The sequence below is a fragment of the Hordeum vulgare genome, chromosome 7H (genome assembly GCF_904849725.1).
Source record: "Hordeum vulgare subsp. vulgare chromosome 7H, MorexV3_pseudomolecules_assembly, whole genome shotgun sequence".
Taxonomy (NCBI): domain Eukaryota; kingdom Viridiplantae; phylum Streptophyta; class Magnoliopsida; order Poales; family Poaceae; genus Hordeum; species Hordeum vulgare.
The window spans coordinates 167,583,251-167,595,144 of NC_058524.1; the positions used below are offsets into that span (position 1 = coordinate 167,583,251).

Genomic DNA, 11,894 nt, shown 5'->3' on the forward strand with positions numbered 1-11,894 from the left:
CATGGTTCTCCCCAGAAGGTGCACCCGCCATCCTAGGTCCAAATGCCTGCTCAAGCACATCAATTTGCAGCCTCACATGAAAATTCTCTCTCTCCTTATGCTTAGCAAACATGGTAGCGAGCTCTGCATCATTACTAACTTTCACCCATTTATTTTCTTCCCCATCGTAGTATTTGTATCCCACTTCATCAACCAAACCCCAAGGATATTGGCTACAAATTACCTCCCCAAATTGTCTGAAACTCCAATTACAAGCCATTGACAAGAGATAATCGAAACCTCCTTGGAATTTCTTCTTGTTCTTTGCATTCAGGATGTACTGGTCCCTTCTAATGTGCACCAAGAAAGCAAACCGCAACTCCACCCTAACCCACGAAAAACAAAGACACAATCAGCACACCAATAGCAAAATCAACTGCAAACCAATTCGAATCGACTGTTGAAATGCACAAGGAAACTCAATCTAAAGAGGAGGCGTGACTTACCCCTCGGGAACCGAGTCATGGATGCGACGGATGTCCGACCCCATGCCTGCCTCGCCAAATACTCTCGGGTCGCTGCTGCTCGCAATTTCACCCTCGGGTTCACCCTCCTACTTCCTCTTTGTGCACCAGCGCCCCACCTATCAGCGCTTCGGTCGGGCACACGGAAGAAGGCTCCGCTGCGGGTCGAGCAGGTGGCAGGCGCAGTGGCGCAACGAGCACCCCACCCGTGGCGTCGCAGGAAGGTGGCGGTGGAGCAGGACGGTCGCGGCGGTGCAAGTGGTGGCAGCGTTGCGGGACAGCCATTTGGGAGCAGGTGGCGTCGGGTGTGGCCGGTTCAGACCATAGGGTTCGTCGTCGTTGCGCGGTCCCACATGTAAGCTCCGTAGCCACTATCACTAACGCCAACAGACGAAAGGGACTTTAGTCTGGCTATCTAGCCTCATCAAAGTAGATGCGCACAGACTAAGGGCAAAATTGAGCGCGATTGGTAAGTGAGGGCAAAACTGAATACATGGGCAAAACTAAAGGCAAACGGATAATTAACCCATATTATTTACCATGCTCTTAGGGACAGATCTTGGTGACGTGTCCGTTGTTTCCTGAACCAACAATTCCAGAGGCAAGCAGTATTAATGCCGTCGAGTATATATCAGTCAGTTGATTGCTGCACCATGCAATACTAAGAAGCAAATATTTTGAATATGAAACTAGTACTTCCTCTGTATCTAAGTATAACACGTTTTTGAATCTCCAACATAGTACCTGAATGCAACATAATACCAACACCATTCAGCCATGTGACAAAGAAAGGATGACCTTAGCAAACTGAAGCTTGAAACAAAAAATCACGGTAACAAACAAGCAAGCAACAGGCGAGCAGCAATGACTGCTCGGGGCAAAATTTGGGCTTAGCAAAAAGCAGAGACAATGCCAAAAACACGATATCAACAAGCATTCTCACAATGACTCTTGATACAGTTTCAGTTCAAAATTAGTGCACGGGCACACACGACCTCAGCACACCTTAAAGCTGGCCGTACAAGATAACAAGCTCACACCTGTAAGATATGCGAGGCGCATAAACAGCTACTCAGTGTCTTCTTCCACTTATACACATGACAAGAGGCGCTGGTTTCTCTTTCTGACTCTGACGTCCTGGCCAGGTTAAAGCACGACAGTCAACCATTGGTTAATGTTACTTCTCAAGCAAATTGTAGGAGGTTCCCTGATGGAAGGGAGGGTAGCCCATGCCTCGCGACAGAACTTCACGAGCGGCATAGCATCCAGGCCACGTGGGAGCGCTTGCAAACTGCAGCCCCGGGAAGGTATGCTCTAGTGGCAGATTCACTGCGGACACTTGAACATCCGCTTCAAGTGGCGACTCCTCCAGCATCTGATACTGCACACAAGCTGCATTTCCAGACGGCGAATCATTCAGCTGTCCTTCCTCAGGTGGAGAGTTTTCCAGGATATGCTGTCCTTCCTCGGGTGGTGAGTCTTCCATGATATGCTGTCCTTCCTCGGGTGGTGAGTCTTCCATGATATGCTGCCCTTCCTCGGGTGGTGAGTCTTCCAGGATTTGGTACTGAACTCCAGTTGGATGATCGGGTGCAGACGGTGGGTCTCCCAGCCCATGATGCTGGGCATCAGCTGATGTTACCTCGTCACAATCGGCAGGATCAGTTGGTTGCTCGGCAGATACACTTGCATTAATATGATTGAATGCTCGTGGATCGTTGGTAGGCTCATGATCAGAGGTTGGCATGGTTAGGTTTTGTTTCTGAGCACTTCTGCCTGACAACGAAATGCTCATATCAGATTCAGCTGCCCTGTCTGCGAAGTACTCACAAGTTGGAGGGTCATTTCCACCTGGAGTATCATAGTTGCGAGGTTGTCCTGATCGGCCGTTGGTATCCGTCCAGTAGTCACCTGGCGAACTAGTGGTATCATGGTATGTGTCGGCCAACAATTGGTCTATCACGGAGGCATTTGCTTGTTGCTCTTTTTGCATTTCTTCGTCAGGGATGCACGCCTCACACTCGATGCCCATTTCCAAATCGCCACTGATGCTCATATATGCATTGCCTGTGATGTCCCTTTGTGAATCATTATAGCACGGTTTTCTGCTGCAGAGGTGCCCCTTTGATTTAGCAATCTCATTATGTTTCTGAGCAAAATCACTACGGCTCCACAGAGAAAGAGGAGGAGGTGATAGATTCCACTGGTCCATTTGCTTGTTATCAGCATCAAACGATCCAGGCAAATAAAATGACTGCATAATTTTCCAAAAGAAATCATCAGGAGCACAATTCTATCATCAGTGTTGAAGTATATGAGTTCTCAAGGGGAACACTGTCCAAACATACCTTTCCTGCAAGCTGATTAGAATCTTCCCATGTTAGCTCATAAGGTGGGTATTTTTTATCCAGCCTACACATCATCAAGTGTGGAACGTTGTTCGAGATAAGCTATATGGGGATGAATAAAGAGAAAGCAGATGAATAAAGAGAAAGACAGTACCTTTCGGTTTCCTTGGGAACAATAAGAATTATCAGCTTCGGTTTGAAACTTAGGGCTTTGTTGATAAACTGGTTTGCAAGTGAAGCTTTAAACCCAAAAGGAGGATTCAGCCCCATGATCTGAGGATAACAGCAGATACTGAATATATTAAATCTGGAAATTTGCCATAATGGACATGAGCAAAGTAACACAAGCTATACCAATCGGGATCCGGCAGGCAATTCATCTGGTTGAACGGTCATCCAGTCTCGCCTCTCAAAATTGAAATCATTCTGGAGAAATATTTATAATGTTGTATCAGTCCGCTGTGCTGAATAAATTTTTCAGCTAAGGGAGTAGCAAAAGACAATGGGTGTGTGGTTAGGCTCCTATATCTGCAATTAACTAAACTATTAATGATAAAAATGGGTCATGTATAACAAATAGAGAAATGCAAGCACCTTTGGCTGGATGAGATCATAATTTTTATAGAAACAATTCTTTTCAGAAGCTTCAAGCTTTTCCTTCAATAATGTGCTAAAATCATTTGAACCACAGCAGAAGTCAACGACCTAAAAGAATAAGAGACATGCACAGGTCATGATAAACAGCTTCTGTTGGACATATTGCAGTCAATTTTGAATTTGAGACCATAAGATAAGTGGTGTAGCTAATTTCCAGAGTTAAGACAGATAAATGAACAGAAACCAGAATTCATGAATAAAAATAGTCCAAACATGCACAAAATAGTAGATTCATGTCCATTATGGTAGCTAATTTTGAATTACAAGCAGATTCTAGTTAATCCAAGAATGGCAAATAGTCCAAGTAGGTGATCATATTGTATATTACAAAATAGTAGAAATTTTAGTAAAACAAAATCAGTGATGAACGTTTTTGCAGACAAACGTAATGCAATGTTTTATTCAAACATTTGCCTCAGTAAAAGGCATCACCATCTGACTTGGCTGTCTAAGAATGGCAAATAGTCCAAGTAGGTGATCATATTGTATATTACAAAATAGTAGAAATTTTAGTAAAACAAAATCAGTGATGAACGTTTTTGCAGACAAACGTAATGCAATGTTTTATTCAAACATTTGCCTCGGTAAAAGGCATCACCATCTGACTTGGCTGTCTAAGATTGTTACGGACAGAGCATATATGTATAATAACACTGTAGTACAAAAAGTCCATGATTGAATGAGCAAAATAACAGATTGTATGCATGTATGACATGAGATGGAAGTGGACTATATAATAGGGTGCATCACTTATGCGTGTTTACTATGCAAGACATAAGTAGCAAGAACCAAACCAGAAATTTACCGTATCACCACTTTGAACATACCATTGTAGCTTATCTACAATCTGCACAAAATCACCAGAGTTACTTCAGCAAGAAAGATTGAGAATGCAGTCAGGAACAGGAAGTAACCTAGAGTATAGAAAGCTTGAACTAAACTAAACCTTCTAAAGCAAGATAACAAGCACAATTTTCAACAAAAAAAGAGAACACAAAATGAAAGCAGAGATTGAAGAGTAGCCTCTGTACAAAACAAATAATGTGCTGTTTGGAAAAATAGTCTTTATTCGTAAAATTTTGGTACACAAGTATAATTTCAACAGAATACCAGAACTTTAAGAAGAAATACTATTATTAAAAACATGCCCTAAAGAGTATATTGTACTAGTTTTGCACCACCTATTTGGCACCAGCTCCACAAAACATCAGGTGCCTATGCATTTATGCATTTAGATCCTGTGTTGCACCACTTTTTAATCATAAAACCATGTCTCAGAAACAGGTATCTTAATAAACTACCTGCTGACCATTCTTAAGTACAAGGGAACAGTAAGCCATGCTGTTATCTACAGCATTTATCAAATTATGAGCTTCAGATTGCTAATTTAACCCCAAAACTTTTTAACCCTAAATTCTGTTTATGAACAACTGAAACAAAAGTTGATCTAGAACGCGTGTTTTAACATTACAGTAGTCACACAAATTCTTGCATAATAAATATATCTTGGTTTTTCCTTAGAATTCTGTTTATAGCCAACAATAACAAAAAATGATCAAGATGGTTTTTAAACATTAATACTCCTTCCATCTACTAATAGAAGGCCACTTCATATTTTTATGTCTAACTTTGACCATTAATTTTACCAACAAAACTTGAGTCATATGTCATAAAAAGTATGCCATTGGATGCACATTCGAAAGAACTTTTCAATAATATATTTTTATGAGATATATCACATATTTTGTTGACCAAATTACAAGTCAAAGCTTGACACGAAAAACGAAGTGGCCATGTATATAAAAATGGAGGGAGTAGTAGTTACACCAAATTCTTGAATAAGAAATATATTACTCAAGCTTTGTCTCAATGTTTAATACAAAGGGACAGGAGAAGATTCGAGGGAGCAGATTTGTCTAGATTCATAGCAGCAAGATATGGGGTTAGATGATTCAAGGGGAGAGGAGAAGATTAGAGGGAGCAGATTTAGTTGATTCTTGTTTTTAACCCTAAAGAAAAACCCCTCTTTAATCAGAGGGAGGCTTCTACCTACCTCAATATAAGAGATAAAAAAGACTACCAAATATAACCAGCCCCTGAAGGACCGAATCTTACAAAATCCCAACAAATGCTGCTACCTAGTCCAAATTCACAGTTTCAATGCACTTTGTATCTTCATTAATATACTTATAGTGTAATTTGCAGTAAAAAAAAACATGATTGAATATTACCAATCATGTCAACTCATTCATTTTTGTCGTCTGTATATTAAAATGTGCAAGTTCTTTGATCTTTGGGATCAGAAATAAATCTTACTATTGTAGCCAACGTTGGTTACGGAGGTTGTAAGGTGGGATACTTCCTGGACGCGAGGGTCGTCGCCATGTAGGCGCCGTGGTACAGTAAAAGGGTAGTGGGGAAAGATAGAAGACTTAGAGGGGTAGAACAGAAGCATAGGTAAGAACTAGATATTTCCTTGCTTGCCTCCTTACAAGGGAGATACATCGTTATATAGACCCTTTAGGTCAGTTACTGTTCTGGATAATCCAAGACTAGGCTGGGACGCTGGGTGCATCTAAGAGACAACTGGATTCACCAGAACACTATTCAGAAGTGGCAACATGACAAGTTGCTACCAGAAAATAGTGAACAGAAGATAACTCTATATAGCAGGAACAAACAAGAAATATTTTAAATAATGTGTACACCTACCTTCTCTAGCTTGTCCAGTTTTGTGAAATGCCGCCCATAAGATGTATAGCGCGTGCCATGAAGAAACGGGGCAAGATATATATTCAGTTTGTTCTGCACATAATAGTTCATAATATCATGTATATTGCGATCTTCAGCTTAAAATGTTAGAGGAAAAACTGCAAGCATGTATGTCATATCATTACAATAACTCCTAGTATCTGATGTTGCATCCAGCTTATCCCAATGTCTAAATCAGTTATCACAAACAGCAAATTCTACAATCAAAATGCAAGGATGAAACGAATGAACAAATTTGCATATACCTTCCACTTTGCAAGTTGGAAAAGGTCATATGGTGAGCATACATTTTTGGCATCTTCTATATCTGCACCACTTTCTAACATATGAACCGCAGTCTTAACAGCCTGCCAAGAATACACGTCAGCATCAACCAAATCCATGGCACTGCTTCTAAGAAGGTGCAGTAGAGTACCTCAACAGATCTTTCCACCTTTCCCAATGTAACTTTATCAGTATTCTTCATAAATGATGTGTACGTAGACGAAACCACTAGCTGTTTCTGTACATCCTCAATAGTTATATTTGATGATGCTTTCTGTGCAAACTCGTAAATCCTGTGAGACTACCACTAGGTTAGTCTCGGTATTCGTGTTGCAGATTATGGCAATATAAGGAATACAATAGTATTGAAATGCACAAATTGAACAAATACTTGGATACAATGTAATGCAAGGTAGCAGTAACGGCGTTCCCCAGAAATCAGAACATTTAATATGATGGCAGCACATAAACAACTGGGAACAAAGTAAACGTGATGATCCTGCATTTCAAATGTTTTTTGTTATCTTGATTAGGACACATCGACCAAAGATACATAAACATTTTGGCTTCCCAGATCAGCGTTCTGCAAGAATCTAAGTGTTTCCACGAACAGACCTTTCACTCCTCCACGTCATATCATAAACTTATCGAAAATGACAGTTGTTTTGCAACTGCTTATGTAAATTTACAGGGTGGCGTCCAGTGACCCTTAAGCTATTCTTATTGTCATGCACTAACTTTACAATTAAACTTAAACACCAAAATCATCTTAAATCTTAAAGTACAAGACTTTTGGCACCCCCTCCATTCCCATATACTCCCTCCGTTTCTAAATATAAGTCTTTTTAGATGTTTCACTGAAAGACTACATACGGATGTATATAAACATACTTTATAATGTAGATTCACTCATTTTGCTCCGTATGTAGTCCCCTAGTGAAATCTCTAAAAAGACTTATATTTAGGAACAGACGGAGTACAAGCTTTGACTTTTCACACACTGCAATAAACATTCACTAGTACATTCCTTTAGCACATTCTTTACTAAAAAAAATGCAAGCATATAATTTTAATAAAATATTTTGCATGGCAAGTATATACGCTTTTATAAATACTTAACCAATATACTTGAATTTGTAATCAACTGCATCTGAAGATCGTAAACTGATGAATAAAGAACACGGAAGTAAAGAGTTATATTTACCTCGTCGCCGTGTTTATGTCAATCTCAGGAAATGTGCTAATGGGGATCACTGACATAACTGTTTTTTGCATACTTGAATGTTTTGTACCTCCAGGCACATGTTCTTTCTTCCTTTTCGCTATCGCATTGACGGAGGCAGAACAAGTTGATGTACCGAGGGGTCTTTTGCTACTGGATGATGGGACAGGGAGGCAGTCATCAAGGCGTCGAATCTTAACCCTTTTCAATCCATTCACATTGGAGGATTTTTTAGTGATAGGATCATCAGGAAATTTAATATGATCTCTTAAAGGAGTTCGAATTTTTGGATCAATATCGTGCTTGCTGGCCAAAAAAGGGATCTAGTCAGAGAGAGATGCACAAGCATAGCAAGGAAAACTAATTACCTAAAGGAAACAAATCTTACAGGCAATATATTAAGATGCGATTTTTTGGCAGAAGACCGTCCCATGCCCTTTGGAGAAGGCACACACCATTCTCAATTACGTCATCAAAGACGATTTTCCTATTGACAGGCACATACGTATTAGTTTGATCCAAGACAGCATAGTGAATACCAAGTAACAAGGAATGCAAACTAGTCACAAATATGGGAACAAGTTCTCATTGCCTTGGCAAACATCTTCGATGATATGACTTCGGGCACCGCCGGCAAACAGCAAATTGCAGCTCCTTAACCTCCTTGTTTTCACCATATTTACAAACATCGCATTTATGGAGTGGACATGCAAATTTCGCCCCATTGATTATCTTTGTCGTGTACTCAGTTGTTTTTGCTTCATTTTCAGGGAAGAGCAATTGGGCAACACATTTAGCATGATAAAAGTGCCCACAACTTGCTGAAGCACAAGGAAATACCTAGAAGATATAAGAATTCGAGTAAGCGGCCAACTAGTCTGCTTGAAATTTCTCAAAATTATATATTAGGTGAAAGGGGTTTAACCTCAGGAGGATCTGTTTTAGCTGAACTCAACCTGTGACAGGCAAAACATTGATATCTTTCATGTTCACAATTCTTGCACAGAAAAACCTTCATCGCCTGTAGATATGTATAAGCTCATCAAAAGATGCCTCGAATAGGTAAAGAATAGTAAAAATGTTTCACTCCCAAGTGAGGATCAGAATAGATACATCAAACTGATTCCTAGTATAGCCCAATGTTTTGCAATCTTCACTAGCATCTTTTGTTGCATGAAATGATCGCAGGCACTTGCCTTCACAGCTGCATATAGTTTAGCAGAAGCACACATCACTAATCATAATGAGAAACTAAGGTTCAACCTAAAATACTAATGCATGTATTATTATGTAACAGAGACGACAGAACAATTGAATGGAACCAAAACGTGAGTCTTAAAAAAGATACTTACAGTTTGAATGGGACCTACACATTATACATGTATTTGAAGTAACAAAAGGTAAGAACGGATTTAAACAGAAAACGTCCAGAGAATAACGCTTAAGCAGTTAACCCAGCTAGTAAGCGACATGCAGAACAAAGCTTGTAAAAGGTAGTAAGCAGACCAAGTACTGCAGGTGAGCACAAAGTGGAATAAAACATTGAACTGTGATACACATATAACCAGGCATGGTTAGAACTCCGCCATTTTCCTAGAGCTTCCATAAAAAACAACAGGCAATTTATAAGCCAAGCTGCATTCTAAATAAGTTGTAGGTCAAGACATCTCCTTCTTGTTAAACAGCATCGACGTATATATTATTGCATGAATAGAACTATGAAGCTTAGCGACTATGTTCTCTCATAAAGCCATTTCTACCCATAGCAAGTGCATGTTGGTGATTAACAATGGTTTTACTTTGTTTCAAATTCAATAGTTTTAGTAGCGATCCAAAACAAATGGTTGAGAATTCTGTAAAAAAAATGGGCTAAGTCCATAAGAACTATAACTGATTATTTCATTGCATTTTGTTCAGAGCACAAAAAAGAGAAAGCAAATGAACTTGTACCTTGCGATTTCACCACCATTATCACATAAGGCACAAATCAAATCAATGCCGGTGGAACTATCTTCATCAGCAATCTCAGCCATATCTGGTAACAACTGGAAGGTCCTTGTTTCACTTTTTACACCTCTATAAAACCTGTTTAAGCACCACAAAAATATTTGTTTATCTGTACTGTAGAGCCTTACATGTTTCACAACTCACACAAATTGTTTGAGATACAGCAATATTAATGTACCAAACTCAACGTTGGGACTCATGTCAATACTTACCCCAGATCAGCTTCTTACTGAAGTTGCAGAAGGACTATAAGAGAAAAACTAGTGGCTACTAATATTTTTCTGGACTTCCGTTTTGTCCTAATTTCGACCAAGCCAGTACAACAATAAGTTGGAAAAACTAAGTTCAAGAATGAAAGTTGGGAAAACTATATGTAACTTATCGAAGGCTGAAACCTCGTACGCAAAAGGCATAACTACTTTATCTTGGTTTAGGCAGTACTGGCAACAAAACAGAAGCACGATGAAAAATAGGGAGGCAAGCGCAGACATACATGCATGAAGGAATGCCTCTATTTGTGCACGGAAAGTGGATAGACCCCTGGACGGTTAAGACCTCCTAATTTCCCCAGTTTCTTCTCTAAATCTAAAAACAGTCTCAGTTTGTTACGGAGCACTAGTAGCGGAGGGTGTTACAGCGCAGGACCTTCAAACTGCCTGACCCTGAGCCTTACCAGAGAAGATTCAAAAATAATAACCACGAACCCATAAGCCATAAGCCCCAAAAATACAGCAATCGATGCCGTTTGAGAGGACGAGAGATGCAGGAGATATCCGTCGGGCAAACGCACCACCCGGAAACCGCCGCCTGCGTCTCGTCGCCCAACCGTTGAGAGCCTGGATGAGGAGGCGGCGGCGAGCGACGTGAGGAGAATACGAGCGGCCAAGTAGGTCGCGGCGAGCGTCAGCGTCGCGGAAGCTTCCTCGCGGCTCTGCGCCCTCGCCAAACCCCGCCTAAATCCAAGCAAACCCCGCGCCTTTAAGCGGAATAAAATCGCCGTTAAACGAGAAGGGCGCGGCGATTAAGCTCCCCACCAGCGCGGCTACCAGGCATAGCAAACGATACGAATAAATCCGGCCCTTAATTACCAACACACACGCGCGTACGAAACTACCCAATCATGGGCAATGCGACCAACCAACCAAATCAAAACGCCACGCACGGGGAGAACATCCCAAAAAGCAAGCACAAAATATTAACGGAAATAACAACAGCAAAAAAATTGCACCAAAATCACCGCAAAACGCAGGCATTCCCCCCCGCAGATTTCCAGCCGGAAGCGACGCCGGCCGATGAAATCGAACCAACCGATCGCTTACCTCACCGAGCCGCGCGACTCGAGCAGTCAGCCGGTCTGCGCCCCCTAGCTTCGCATCAGAAGGCCGCCTCTTCTAGGGTTTTGATCCCCGCTGCCGCTGGCATAACCCCTTCCTTCCTCCCGCACAAAACCCACATGAGCAACAAAAAAAAAGGGAGCACACGATATTTGGGGGGTGGAAGTGGAAGACGAGAATCTCGCTCACCACACGCACAGGCACAGGCTCTGAGCAGGAGACGTAAAGGGGGAGTGGGAGAGAGAAATGGGGAGGAGAGGAGAGGCGAGGCGAGGCGCTGGTCACGTCCGTTTTATGTTCCGCTCCCTCCCACCGCCTTGCAGGTTGCAGCCGTTCTCTAGCCGTTCCCCGTCACGCACACTGAACCTCCTGCCCCACCACACTTGGGCCCATCTTTCGTAAGAGGGGTGCTCTACTGCAAGGTGAAAGAGTTGGAAAGGGCTCAACGCGGGACCCAACTGTCAGGGGGAGGTGGAGTGGTTGCATTTTTTATTTGAGGGGTTGCATGCGTGGACTGCGACAAGACGAGGTTCAGCGTGATACGGGCCGTAGATTAGCCTAGCCTTTTCGGGCTGCAGGGGATCCGAGGCGTCCGATCCACGATCGAATATTTTTAACGCGTCTGCTGCGCGGGGCCCACCCGCGGGACGCCGGTGTGCACAGAAGGCCGTTGGGCGAAAGGGCCGGACGGCGGGGATCTGATTGTATAATGCGTGGACGGACGAGGTGAGAGGAGCCAGGTGTGGTAGGTGCGCAGAGTTACCGCGCCGGAGTTACTGCGGCGCTC

The 11,894-nt window shown here is 42.0% G+C and overlaps 1 protein-coding gene across 2 annotated transcripts; it reads right to left on the minus strand.

Moving 5' to 3' along the window:
* Positions 1–1,429: 1,429 nt before the first annotated feature.
* Positions 1,430–11,364, minus strand: LOC123407629 (protein ENHANCED DOWNY MILDEW 2-like). Of its 2 annotated transcripts, XM_045100802.1 has the most exons (17): positions 11,297–11,364; positions 11,093–11,204; positions 9,717–9,851; positions 8,880–8,970; positions 8,692–8,787; positions 8,359–8,606; positions 8,155–8,253; positions 7,749–8,072; positions 6,696–6,837; positions 6,526–6,627; positions 6,221–6,313; positions 4,314–4,355; positions 3,446–3,556; positions 3,206–3,277; positions 3,006–3,124; positions 2,852–2,915; positions 1,430–2,757 (listed from the first exon to the last, which is right to left on the minus strand). In XM_045100802.1, the coding sequence occupies exons 3-17, from the start codon at positions 9,797–9,799 to the stop codon at positions 1,681–1,683; spliced, it is 2,763 nt and encodes a 920-aa protein (XP_044956737.1). In that variant the 5' UTR covers positions 9,800–9,851; positions 11,093–11,204; positions 11,297–11,364; the 3' UTR covers positions 1,430–1,680. The 2 variants fall into 2 exon arrangements, with proteins under 2 accessions (XP_044956737.1, XP_044956736.1); XM_045100801.1 differs by having other exon boundaries at positions 11,093–11,364.
* Positions 11,365–11,894: the final 530 nt, after the last annotated feature.

What these genes read in the sequence shown, in the direction of transcription:
- LOC123407629 (XM_045100802.1), bottom strand. Translation starts at nt 9,799, where the DNA reads ATGGCTGAGATTGCTGATGAAGATAGTTCCACCGGCATTGATTTGATT. An exon ending in CATCGAAGATGTTTGCCAAG is followed by an intron (nt 8,254 to 8,358) that starts GCAATGAGAACT and finishes GCCTGTCAATAG; the next exon opens with GAAAATCGTCTTTGATGACG. An exon ending in AGGTGGAAAGATCTGTTGAG is followed by an intron (nt 6,628 to 6,695) that starts GTACTCTACTGC and finishes TATTCTTGGCAG; the next exon opens with GCTGTTAAGACTGCGGTTCA.